Source organism: Triticum aestivum, chromosome 5A (assembly GCF_018294505.1).
Source record: "Triticum aestivum cultivar Chinese Spring chromosome 5A, IWGSC CS RefSeq v2.1, whole genome shotgun sequence".
NCBI lineage: Eukaryota > Viridiplantae > Streptophyta > Magnoliopsida > Poales > Poaceae > Triticum > Triticum aestivum.
In genome coordinates, this window is record NC_057806.1 from 548,190,368 (window position 1) to 548,203,792 (window position 13,425).

The 13,425-nt window shown below is 47.4% G+C and overlaps 1 protein-coding gene across 1 annotated transcript; it reads left to right on the plus strand.

The window, feature by feature from the left end:
* The first annotated feature begins 7,437 nt into the window (after positions 1 to 7,437).
* On the plus strand, positions 7,438 to 9,466 carry LOC123107611 (uncharacterized). Its single transcript, XM_044529580.1, has 2 exons — positions 7,438 to 8,653; positions 9,157 to 9,466. Exons 1-2 carry the CDS (start codon positions 7,439 to 7,441, stop codon positions 9,433 to 9,435), a joined length of 1,494 nt encoding a protein of 497 aa, XP_044385515.1. The 5' UTR covers position 7,438; the 3' UTR covers positions 9,436 to 9,466.
* Positions 9,467 to 13,425: the final 3,959 nt, after the last annotated feature.

Sequence of the window (13,425 nt, forward strand, 5' to 3'; positions counted from 1 at the left end):
ATCTAGTGTAAGGCTACAAGGTAGGCACATTCTCAATTTGCAGGCCATTCCTTAAGCAGCGGTTTTGCATGTTTGTGTTGCCACGCAGAAATATACTGTTACGACATGAATAAGGACTAGGTTTTTTACAAGGATTTCTTTGTATGTGCTTATTGTGTGATGAATAAGGAACGATTTGCTAGGCAGTGTGATCTTTCATCCTCCCTGTGAACTGTCCCAGCTCTGTACAATTACAATATCAGTATTAGAATATAAAACCATCCACAAAGTTATGATCCTTTACATATTATAAACTGGGTCTGTGAATACATCTAGTTACACGTTGCACCAGATGAAGATTTACCAAAAAGGGAGCGCATATACATCATGAAGACATTGCTCTTGAAACCACTCTCCACCAGCCGTGTGGACGATGCAGTGACCCTTGTCTGCGATATCTGATGCGCTGTGTAGGTCGGCGCCTTTGATGGCCACCACCACCGTCAGCCTCTTCTTCCCAAGGGCTGCCATCAGTGGACACTTCTTTGTCTGTTGAACTAACCTCTTGTGGGTTTATTTATTCCAATGAGATGTGCTTGTTTGTGTGCTAGTTCCATGTGTTTGTCGGCCATAAGTTTGTCTGATGGTGTAGCCGTCAGTATGACTAGTTGGCGAGGTACAATGATAAAGCTCATGACTTTGTACCGCGGCGGGGCGTCCCGATGCTCGGCGCGTCGACGGAGGGGTTATGCGTCCACCAGCGCGTTCGGACACCAGACGGACTGAACCACCTCCGGCGAGGTACCTATGGATGGCCTAGCGTCGGATCCATGCAATGGATTGCCGACGGAAGGAGTCCGAGCGCTGCCGTGCACGGGCCTCCTCCCGGGCACGGCGGAGTGCAAGCCGGACGGCCATCTCCTCCTCGGGGCCACGTGGGATGAGCTCGGGGTCGATGGATTTAGAGGTGAAGGACTCGAATCCGCTGCCCGACATGCCAGAGACGGCCGAAAGGCGCCGGAGACGAGCTTGGGTGGCGAAGGAAAGTGGAAGGGAGTGGAGTGAAGTGGCTAGGTTTGGTATGGCGAGCGAATGGGGAGGAATATGAGTTGGGTCGGGTGGGTCAGCGTGGGCTGGCTCCGACATGGCGGATGTGCCCGGGCACGCCCGTGCATCTTATATCTGCTCCATGCTTGAACTGGATATAAAGGGTGCCAGTCAGCCCGGGCGTTTGAGGGCCATTTGAGGCGCCTGTTTGGATCAAAATTTTGTGACCGAATAATGACCGGGTTATTTGTCCGGACGTATGAGACATGTTTAAGGCGCACGGCTATAGATGCTCTAATAGCTCAATAGTAGCTTCCTTGAAGATGTCACTCCATCCCAAACAAGTGAAACCCTTGTCACGTCTCGCCTTAACATTTTTGGAAATACTAATGCCCACACGTGTGGGCGTTTGCATCTCGCTTACACGCATTGATCAATATCGGTTTGAGTTTGCACGAATTTTGGCATGTTTTGTCAGATATTTTATACCATGTAGGATTGGGCTGGTGTGTGGGTATTTATCCGGTCGTCCACACGTTCGTTTTTATACGTGGAGGTGCTGGTGTGTGTGGGCATTTAGCAGTTCGCCCACATGCCAGTTTTCAATGCACGCAGAGAGGCTGGTGTGTGGGCGTTTATCAGTTCGCCCACACGCCCGTCTCTTCTCCCACACCCAAAGCTATCAGTTGCCATGTGTTTTGCAGGGTACATGGGAACTGCCCTAATATGCTTGTAAGCAGATGACAACTCTCTCTTTACCCGAACATGTTATTTTGCCATGTCTTTTTGTAGTGCTACATGGCAACTGCCTAGTGTTTAGTAGATGGCAACTCCTAAAGATACCACTGCGCCCACACGTCCGTCTTCTCTCTCACACCCAAAGTTGTCAGTTGCCATGTGTTTGCAGGATACATGGCAACTGCCCGTAGTGTGCTTGTAAGCAAACGATGGCAACTCTCTCTTTACCCGAACATGTTATTTTGCCATGTCTTTTCGTAGTGTTACATGGCAACTGCCTAGTGTTAGTAGATGGCAACTTCTAAAGTTTTCAAATCATGGCAACTGTAGTAGACCAGACCACACATGGCAACAGCTGCAGTTGTCTAAAAATGGCATCTCGCACTTGACCTGAGATGGTAACTGCAGTTGAGCAACCATGGCAACTGTAGTTGTCCGACATGGCAACTGTAGTTTAGCAACATGGCAACTGCAGTTAAGAGAACATGGAAGAGGGTCTGGGACCATGGCAACTACGGGACGCGTGGTGACTGTCACACGGGGCGTGCAGGACAAGGTACGAGGTCTGACATATGGGCGTGTGGGCGGTATCTATTTCGCCCACAGATAAACGTGTAGGAGGGACCGCGAGGCAAAAAAGGAGACGTGTAGGCATTACTTGTTTTGCCCACACATAGGCGTGTAGGCTGGTTCTCTCAGACACTACACAAAACATGTGATTAGACCCGATAACACCCACACATGTGGGCGTTATCAGCGTCCTTTTGCGCCCTCTTGCTTTTTTGTCATAGGTCCACACCGGCCCTTTAAAACCAAGATCAAACAGGTTGCACTTCGAGAGAACCTCCTGGAAGTTGACCATATTCCTTTTCAATCTTCTTGCTATGGAGATGTGCTCAGGTTGCCACATCGTTTCGTTGAAATCACCGATGACCAACCAAGACACATTGGCAATACCTTTTATTCTTCTATAAGCAGGTTCCACATATAATGGCGTTCGTGTGCTTTTGGTTCTCAATATTACAAAGGTACCGCGCCAATGTTGGCCACGACAGTTCAAACGTATCAACACATCAATGTATCTCAAACCCTTGACAATCTTTATTACTTCAGCATTTTTATTATAAAAGAGCGCAATGTCAAGAATAAATCAAGTCTGAGCGCGGACTCATCTACATCCGTTGAGCAGTAAATTCTTAAAAAAAATAGCAAAAAAATAAATCTGAACTTTTTTTGGCGTCGAAGATGATCAAGTGCGCAAGGAGCGTGCAAAATCTCATGATGTTTGGATATTGGAGGAGCTCTAGACAAAAAACGATAGAAGCAAACCCCCAAACAATGTACTTTTTTCAGGTCTCTCAAAACCAAAATTTATTTTGCCATGACCTTCAAGAATGTTGAAACACCACAATTTTTCACGGGCACTTCACATGTTCAAGCATCTTGTATGCCAAAAAGAAAACATTTTTTTTATTGCTGTTTTAAATGATTTTATCATTCACGCCGCACCCGGGCATCAAATAGATACTTCCGCAATGCCAACCCCTTTTCCTCTAACCAGCCACCTTTTTTTAGCCTTTTCTTTTCCCTCTCACAAGGCGATTAGGGAAAGCTTTCTTCCCTTCGATCTTCACCGACGAGCCTCTGTGGATTCGCCTCCCTCCCCCTCCCCCCGCCTGCCACTCCAGCAGCCGGTGGTGGGGAGGGTATTCCTGGTGCCTCGGCTTATATAGGTATGGTTTTAGTTCTCGCAAGGCGGCGTCGGACAGATGGTGGCGCTTCTTCTTCAAGTCAGTCTTTCGGGCTCCGATCCTCCTCAAGTTCGTTCGTCGGGACAAATTAGACTGAGCTCCGGCATAGATTCCTGCCAGCTCCTCGGAGCGGCGAGGTCAGGGTTCCTCGTCGTGCGTATGCAACGATGTGATTTGGTGTCAAATTCTTCGGATCAATTCAATGAGTCAATGACGATAATTGTAACTCCCGAACGCTGGTTCTTAGGGGCACGTGCACGAAGATTTTCCGGTTGTCATCGACAAGGAAGCCGGCTCCGGTATGGGAGCAACGGCAGCGGCGCGTCGACGGCTCGTTCTGGCGACAACAATGGTCGTTCGGTTGTCCATGAACCGTGATGTAATTTTTATTATATTTGAGATGCTTTATACTTCGAATGAATCTTTATAATAGATCTGATATTTTCCAAAAAAAAAAAGCTTTTCTCTACTCGGCCCTGCCTGATACAATGTTTCAAACCTAGCCTCCATCTCATCAGGTTACTTTGCCAAGTTTCAAGCACACTAACTCTTGAACTCCAGAATATTAAAAACAAAACTAAGAAAATCTGCACGAATCACTGCTTATTTTCGATGGTTTGAAAAATACTCAATCGGTTGAGAAAAAGAAATCTTGATTAGGGCTGCCCAAAGATAAAGCTGAAAGAAGTTTAGTTTATAGTTTGTACTAGCAAAAGTGCCCGTGCATTACAACGGAAGCATACATATTTTATACTCCCTCCGTCCGTGAACTTTGCCGCTGCTCGTAGCTAGATTCGCCAGCCCGGCTAGAGCCTAAATCGCCATCGTCTCCGACCAGCGCCGCCGCCGCAGCCGCACAATTGCCACACCAAACGCAAAGATCTGATCGTTTTCCCACCTTTTCTCTCCTACTTCCTTCCTTGACATGCCGGCCGGCGAGGGCAGAATCGTTCTAGCTAGGCGTGCTTGCATCCCGTCGCCGTCAGCTCGCCGGTACAGGGTGCTTTCTCTCTGCCACGCGCACATACGCACAGTTCCTGTACGGCACAATCCTCGTCAGCCCGGAGTGCTCCCACGCCACCGCACCTTCACCGCCGGACACATGCCTGCGTTGCCACGAAAGATCCATGCCTTCTTGTTTAATTCGTCCCTCGTGCAGCTGGTGATGGGGGAAAAGCACCGACCGACCCAACACCGTCCACCTCCCGGACTAATAAGACGCGCACGACCCAAGACGGCGTACATCCACGGAGACATGCGCGCGCGGCGAGGCACCGGAGCCGTAGGCATTGGTCCCAGCCAGGCGCGTGCAGCGAGCGACCACACGATGGCAAGGCGGGTGCAAAAGCAGCTGTTCGAAAAGATTGGATCTCCCCTCAAAAAAAAAAGACTGGATCTTGCTTCAGCTTGGTACGTGCATGTGCATGATCAACCAAACAAACAACACACATGAGCCGTTTTGATCGATCGATCGAGCGAGAAGTAGAACGCTCACATGTACTGTATCAGCTACGTGCGTGCATGCATGGTGTAGCAGCTTTGAGGCCGTCAGCTGGGGGTCTCTCTCATTGCTCTGCATCTCACAAACCTACGTCCACCTATAAAAATAGCTAATGCACACGTACGTGTATATGCACATGCACGTGAAAAGAATAGATTTGATCGATTAGTTAATTATTACTCCTTTTGTTTCTAAATATAAGTCTTTCTAGAGATTCCAATATGGACGAGCAAAATGAATGAATCTACATTTTAAAATATATCTATATACATCCGTATGTAGTTTCTATTGTAATCTTTAAATGGTGTGGCTAGGTCTCAGTCGATTGAGACTTGATCAAGTCTAAGTCAAATGACGTAACAAGCAAGAAACAAAAATAAAATTTTACACGGATCTTCATGTAAGATCCTGCGGATATAGCGTCGACTGAGGCGGATCTATATCTATATCTATATCTATACCTATACCTACTAATAAAGCATGGATTGAGTCTGCTGGTTCACCATCGTAATACACTTCTTCCCATGAATTTACGCTTTTAATTTGAATTTAAAACATATACGCAAGGTGGTACTAATTCAGGGAACCGTTTGTAGTTTCGTCCGTCATCAAAATTTCCGTAGGTTGCTGTTGTTTTAAGTGAGTTGGACTTCTCCCTGATCCGTCTGGGCCTCAGCCCACCAAACTCAGCCCAGGCAAAACCGTGTAGTTCGGCGGAGGTGGCAAAAATAATGATCCAGCAACTGGTAGTCGAACTCCCGACCTCCTGGTCAATGTATAAGGAGGTGTCCAACTAACCAAGGTTATGTTGATGGCTTAAAGAAAGATTGGTTGTTATTAGATAGTCCCACCTCGCTTTGTTAGGCAAAATCTCACCAATTTAAATACATCTATGAGTTGATACCAATAAGCCACCAGCGAATTAATAAGGAGTGCATGCGTCTCCTTCATGGGAAGAAAATTATGGAATTAACTCCAGAGAGACTCTATTAAACTGGCTCATCCTAAGTAATCGGACAAGAAGAAGGGACATGACGCGTCCATGGAAAGGAGCAATGAGGAGTACAGGGACTAGCCGCGTCCATGGAAAGGAGCAATGAGGAGTACAGGGACGGGCCGCGTCCATGGGAAGGAGCAAGGAGGAGTGCAGGCCGACGGAGCACTCTAGAGAGGTGGTGTGACGGTTGCAGCCCGCCGGAGCTGTAGAGGCGGCTGGAGACCACCATGGGTGCGGGATGGTGTGAGACGGGAGGTAAAATGAGGAAGGGCTTCGAAGATAAGTGGTGATGGTAGAAGAGCATCGACGGCTCTACCTGTTCAATCTCATGCGTATGTAGTAGCCGGGTGGGCTTTGTCGTCCAAACGGGCCTTTGGCCTAGATTGATGCGCTTTTTTCCTTTGCTCACGGAAATGAAATAGCAAAAGAAAGAGGTAAAATCGGCATAAGCTTTTGAGCCACAATATTAGTTAGGTAAAAATGAATGTACATGCAAAGGCGTGCAGTGCTATGATACTTTTGTTGTTTGTTTTTATATATGTTGATCAAGTCTACTTCGCGTATTAATATTTGTTTAGGTAACTCTAGCATATAGATCACAATGATTATAGTGTATGTATAAACTTAGATTTTGTCTGGTCTGTTGTACACTTTATTGTTAATTTAATCCCATTTAATTTCTAACCATGGCAACAATACTCAGTTATTTACTTCAAATGGTTATGAACCTAAGAAGCAGAAATTGATAGGATGCATGTTCTGAACTTTTGCACTAAGATTCAGACAATGCCACGGTTGAGATTGCTAAGCGTCATATTGTGTATGGTGTTTCTAGAAATATCTAAGGGGCTATGAAAAATTAAGGTTGTCAAGAATGAGAATACATACTCCTCGCCAAAATAGCGCCCCGAAGTACCTTTGATCCATAGTGTTTTTTTTTCATCAGAGACTTTTGTCCGGTGTTGGCCATGACTAAAGTTGATTTATGTTGCTTGGGTGACAAGAGAGTTTCAGGACGCTCAAGGTGCCTAGGTTTAATTGAGAAATGAGAAAGTTGTAATCAGTTGATTTTTTTTCTCCATAGCAATGCATGGGCATTCAGTTATGCATCTCTTTACGTAGACAAATGCATGTATTATACATGCATGATACTTTCACAAATGGATAATTTAGTTTTTGGTTAAGGTGAATCTTGGTAGCATCATATATGTGAGTGTGCTCCCATGACAACGTACGGACATTCTAAACATGAAAGATTTTTTTCTTCCGTTGCAACGCACGGGCATTTTTGCTAGTTATTATAGTTTGTATAAATCTTGATTAGTTTGTTTCGTCCCGCCGCCGTTTCCTTCCAGGAAACAGATAAATCCGCCGCCGCCGTTCGAGCTAGCCATGGCTTCCCAGTTAGGCCCACCGTCGCCGTCGATGGCGCTGGCGAAGCTTGATCCAGCGGCCATCGCCACCGCCACCGCCACCGCAATCACTGCTATCGGCGACGACCTCCTCCGCGAGATCTTCCTCCGCCTCCCCTCCCTCCCGAGCCTCGTCCGCGCCGCCCTCGCCTGCCGCACCTTCCTCCGCGCCGTCCGAACCTCCCCCGACTTCCGCCGCCGCTTCCTGGCTGTCCACCCGCCCCAGATCCTTGGATTCTTCGACCACCCTCTCCGACGAAGGGGCATCCCTGCCTTCGTCCCCTTCCGAAGCTCCTCTGACCCGGACCTCGCCGCCGCCGTCAGCGGCGCCGATTTCCTCCTCACCCGCCTACCGGAAGACAGCGGCGACCCCGGGTGGGAGATGAATTCAACCTGCTGCAGCTACCTCGTCCTCCACAACAAGAAAACCAAGCAGCTGGCCGCCTACAACCCCCTCACGCGGGCGCTGGATATCTTCCCCTGCCCGGCCCAGGAGGCCAACTGCCATCCCCGGTACCTTGCGTGCCACATCACCGTCTCCGAGGAGGACCCGAGGTCGTTCCGTCTGGTTTGCGTGCGTTGCCGCAGGCGCCGTCGCCGGACGCTTGCTCGATTCTCCGTCTTCTCATCGGACAGCAGGGAGTGGCAGAGTTTCCCTTGGGTGGACACGTCCACGCCGCGGCTCTCTTCTTCTTCTTCTTCTTCCTCGTCTTCCACTAATGACACGCTGACGAATGGATGCGTCTACTGGAAACATAAGAATCAAGCGTATGTGGTCGTGCTCAACACCGCGACGTTGCAAATGTCTCGGATGGATTTGCCGCCAAACATGGAAGATGACTGCACAGATTTTCGGCTTGGTCAGACCAAGGATGGGCATCTCTGTATGGCATACATAGATCACCCTGATGCAAACATGGAAGTGCTTTCTGTTTGTTGTTGGAGCGCCGATAGTGATGGTGTTAGCAGGTTGATGACGCACAAGGTTTTCCCAAAGAGTACATTTATTGATGCCGCTATGTGTTCGACAGGGGATGCTGTCATGATGGAGGTCTCGGCGGTCATCGATGGATTTGTGTTCCTGTCTATTAATTATGCTAGGTGGAATGACTGCCTCGTATCCTTCTGCCTGGAAACAGAGAATGTAAACAAGCTCATCGGTCATACGTACTACTGCCATATGCATCCTTACATCATGGCATGGCCTCCTTCTTTGGTAGGCAACAAGGTGATCCCTTGCTTCAAGATGCTGGTAAGATTTCTTCAGACCTTTGGTCCCTGTATTGTGTATTGTGTGCAGTTAGGTTACTTGCGAGCAATTGATTATTGTGTACCAGTGAAAATCTGTCGTCGGTCTCATATTTTGCAGGTCTCTGGTCAACCACTTTTTAGTATAAGTCTAGTTACTAATACATGTGTTCAATTGCAGATTATATGCAATATTTTTGTTTCTTTCTTTGTGCATATTATATGAATCTGCATTGACAGTATCTTGGGCTAGAAATTTCTCTCCACTAAAATGTTGTCTACACAATGTTTTGTAATCCGACCACTATAGAGACGTTGGTGTATTTCACTTCCGTTGCTTCGGTCGTTGCTAAATAAATCTGCCATGTACCATTTTTTTTATTTTTCTTGTACAACATTGGAGCCAATAACCTTGCACTGTTTGTCTGTGCCAACACTTGCATCCTTACTTGGTACTTACACTTAAATCGTTCTATGTCTCAGGAGGATTTAGAAATCAAAGTTACTGGAGATAATGTGGCGGATGATGGTCCTGTGGGCACAGAAGGGACTCCCTCTGTTCTTGCGATGACGTTGCAATCATATAAAGAAGCTTTGATTAATGGCGATGGGGCAAAAGTTTCAGAGATAGAGGCATTTCTACTTTCCATCGAGGATGAGAAGAAGTCTCTGGTTGCAGAATTGACTACTGCGAGAGATTGTATCTCGAGGATAAGTGCCGGCACCGATGGGTACAGGGGAGGGGCAGAAAGAGAGGGGTGACGACATGGTGACCCACTTCGTTACCAGTTGAACCAGCCGTGTATTTCTTGTGATGAGATGAACTTTTGTTTATATGTGTCGGTACTTTGGTTTTTGTGGAGACAAACATCATGTGTAGTTTTGATATACTTGTAGGGTAGCAAGGAAACACTCGAGACATAAGCTACGGCTAATGAGTGTAACCATCAGTATGGCTATTTGGCAAGAGACCAAGCCATGTGCTTTTTCTTCCTGGAGGTTGCTATATATCTCAGGCACACTTTGCTTCTTGACTTGAGTACTATTCAACCATCACGCGTCCAGTCAGTTTGTGTTTTGTTGGATCCAGCCTCTTTATCATTTGTCGCGGTCGGTTTTATGAGCCTCTTAAACCCCGTTTGTTTGCCCACTATGCTACTCTGTTTCCTTCTGCTTGATGTTTGCATTTGAAATGGGTCCAGATGGCTCAGGAGGTTTCAGATTGTTCATTTTAAGTTTTCATACGTTTGTTGCCTCGTCTTTGTTTCCATATTGTAAGAAGATCTACTTAATAATTATGAAACATTAAACATACAAGCAAAATTAAGGTCCCAGGCTGGTTACTCATTTCCTTGTTAGTCTTTGGGCAGTAGTGATGTACTCCCTCTGTAATTCTTTACATAGGGAGTAGTTGAGATCACAGCCTTCTATTTCTTCAGGCTATGAACCTATTTTCTCCTGAATACGCACTAGCGTGCGTATTCATATTTTATAAAAGGAGCAAGATTGTTCATCTATGATGGCATGTTTGTGCATCCCTCGATTATGAAGCACATCTCATCAATCCACCTACCTACAATCCTAGAGTCTCGCTGCTAACGTTTCACAAAAAGCTTCATCTCTCGACCGCAGACGACCAGCAGCAACCCAAGTTGTAGCTTCCCGAACAATGGCAAAGAGCACCTTTTGCGCCTCAGCGGCCACCCCTTGTCCATTACCACCCATGTTGATCACGGGCACTCACCACCACCTCACTTCAACACCAACCAACTAATTCTATTTTCCACCTATAATCGGTGATGCTATGGATAACCGTTCGCCCTAACGCTCCTCCCAACGCGGCTTGAGCCATTCTGCTAAGTTGTAAGAGCATTAGTTTCTTATCTGGCATCATGATCAGTCTTTCCACCCATAAACCCAATCCTTTTCTAGCGGTGTTGCAATTAGGGTGTGAGGTTCAAGAAAATATGGCATATGTGATGTTGTCCTTGGATCGAAACAACCTGGTAATACCATTGAAAAAATAACGTGCTATAGCAAAATAGCGCCGCCCTTAAAATATGCTCTTGGCGTGCTATATCGTGCTATAGCATGCTATTAGCAAGACATCGTATGCTAGCAAAACACTGCTCAAAATGCTATAATGTGCTATTAACTGCGCTATAGTGTTCTATTTTTTTTCAATGAGTAATATGCATGGAAATGGTGTGAGGCATCTCCTACATGCTTAATTTCAGCTTAACATATCGTGTGTTGGCTTCATTTAAATGGGCGCCCAACATGGTTACACAAACATGGAGTTCATATGTGACATGTCAATAACAAGTGCAATAGGGGTTGCTACCGGCATGTTAATAGTAGAATAGGGGTATTGCAGATGATATCTCAAAAAACATCTTCAATGATAGCCCCTATTTTAAAGAGTCTAAAGTTCAAAAGGGGCATGCCCCATTTACATAGGCCTACAAATGCTTTCGACTTAAGTAGCATTCCCTCCGTCTGAAAAAGTTTGTCCCGAACTCGTCTCTCAAATGATGTATCTAGCGTTAGATACATTTCTAAGCTCGCAGGAATTGGTGCCCTGGGAGCGCTCGATTGTTTTTTTTTTCGGAAGTGCATGGCGCTTGTCAGAGAAAGATCGCAACTGACGTCCAGGTAGCCACCCATCCAATAGTCGGTTTGTTCAGAATTATTTTTTGCGAGGACGGTTTGTTCAGATCAGCAATGTTGACTTTGTATGCCCTTGAGCTCGTGAGCCACCCTCCCATCTCTCTTCTCCCTGTAGTTTCCGCCCGCCTAGCGCTCGCCGGCCACCCAACGCCGGCTTCCACCGCACATATCCTCTCCGGCTACACCACCTTGCCCACTATTTCCTCCGTCCAGATCTGTGACGCACCACGAGATTGCTTGTGGCCTTCGTCCTCATACCCCGGCGTCCCCATCCACCGCTCCATCGCCCACCCCAGGCCGGTTTCTACAGTAAGGGCTATGGCCTATGGGGCTGGGCAGGTTAGGCGGAAGGATAGTGAGAGCTTCACGACCTGAAGGAGCGGGCGGTGTGGGAGCTGCGGGAGGCTGCCAGGGCCCTCATCGTGCGTCGCGCCGCCGTCAGGACGTACGCTTTGTGGTGGCGCTGGATAGGGACGTCCGTCACCCTTCCTCAAGCTCAAGCCCACCACGGTCCGCATCCCCTCCCCACCCCACCTACTCGGTTCTCTCTTTTCCTAATCTCTCTGTCTGGTTATATTGTTTTCTCCCAGGCTAATTTCAGAAAAGTAGATCTTAATTCCGAGCAAAATCATGGGCTATTCGGAGGCCTCTACTTATTTGGTCGGACAAGCTATATATGGATTTTAGGGTGAGCTCACTGAATTTCTAGATGTTGCCCAAGGAGTTAATCTTCATATACACCTTTTGTGTCCACTCGAAGAAGTAGTAACTATCCATAGGATTTTCATTCTGAAGAACATGTGTGGCAGGGGGTTCTTGGCTGCCTCGGAGGAGGCTCGGACTCAACACTACTTTCATGGACTTTCCCCTCCTGCTCTTTGAGTTGTACTGTATATTGTTTACTACTGCTCTTGGAGTAGTATTTTAGTGGCAAGAAGCCATGAACTGAAAAAATAATGACATCTGTGTATAGAGATCGGATTAACAATGGTCTCCTTCTGTACTAATTTTTTGCGATACTTCTTTGGAGCATTGGGTTCGGTGTTAATGGCTGTCACATTATGAATCTTTATGTGACACGATAGTTGTTTGTTAAATTTTCAACCTTTTCTATTTCAGATATATATTACAATCTTCAATGGGTAGCTCCAGCACTACCGGAAACTGGCCCTACCCCGACGGCCAAATCAATGCCGACGGCTGCCGTCGGCCTACTTTGCGCTATGCCGACAGCCACGTCTTGGCCGTCGGCGTACCTTGGCCGTCGGGCTACCACGATCTAAGCCGACGGCACCCGTCGGCATACATATGTCGTCGGCCCAGCTGCGAACATGGCGACAGCAGCCGTCGGCATAACCAGGCCGTCGGCATACCCGTGGGCCCGGCGACCCCGCCCGTGACCAGCTGCTAACGTCGTCAAATCTATGCCGACGGCCTGGACGGCCGGCCGTCGGCATATATCGTCATGCCACGTCACAGATCCGCGGCGCACCGTCCATGAGCTAAGCCGATGGCTGCCGTCGGCATACATGCCACGTCAGCGATCCGCGGCCCGCCGCCCGCCGCCTAAAACCTGGCCGTATCTATGCCGACGGCATAGCCGTCGGCATAGGTAGACTTTTTTTTCATATGTATTTTTTAAGCTTTTTTATGTATTATTATATAAACTAACATGTAGCATGTTAAATATAAACATACATATGAATATATATGTAGTTTGTATTTTTTTCATATATTATGAATATATATATATGGTTTGTATTTTTTTCGAGCACGTTAATAATGTGCGGTCATGTTCTTTTGAATATAGATCATTATATTTTATTAAAATCAAAAACAGCTATGCCGACAAAAGTTTTGTGGCGGTTGCAAACGCCCGACACCCGTCTCCAGAGAGTGACCCCCCTCACGTCCGCGGTGTGCCCCCCTCATGGACGGCGCCGGCACCTGGAGGGGGGAAACGGACGCGTCGGGTCTACACGGTGGATGTAGCTGTGGGTTTGGCCCGGATGTTGCTCCCGGGTGTCCCTACGGGTGACCTGACACAACCGGGTGCAGAGGTCCACTGGTCAAAGCCCATCC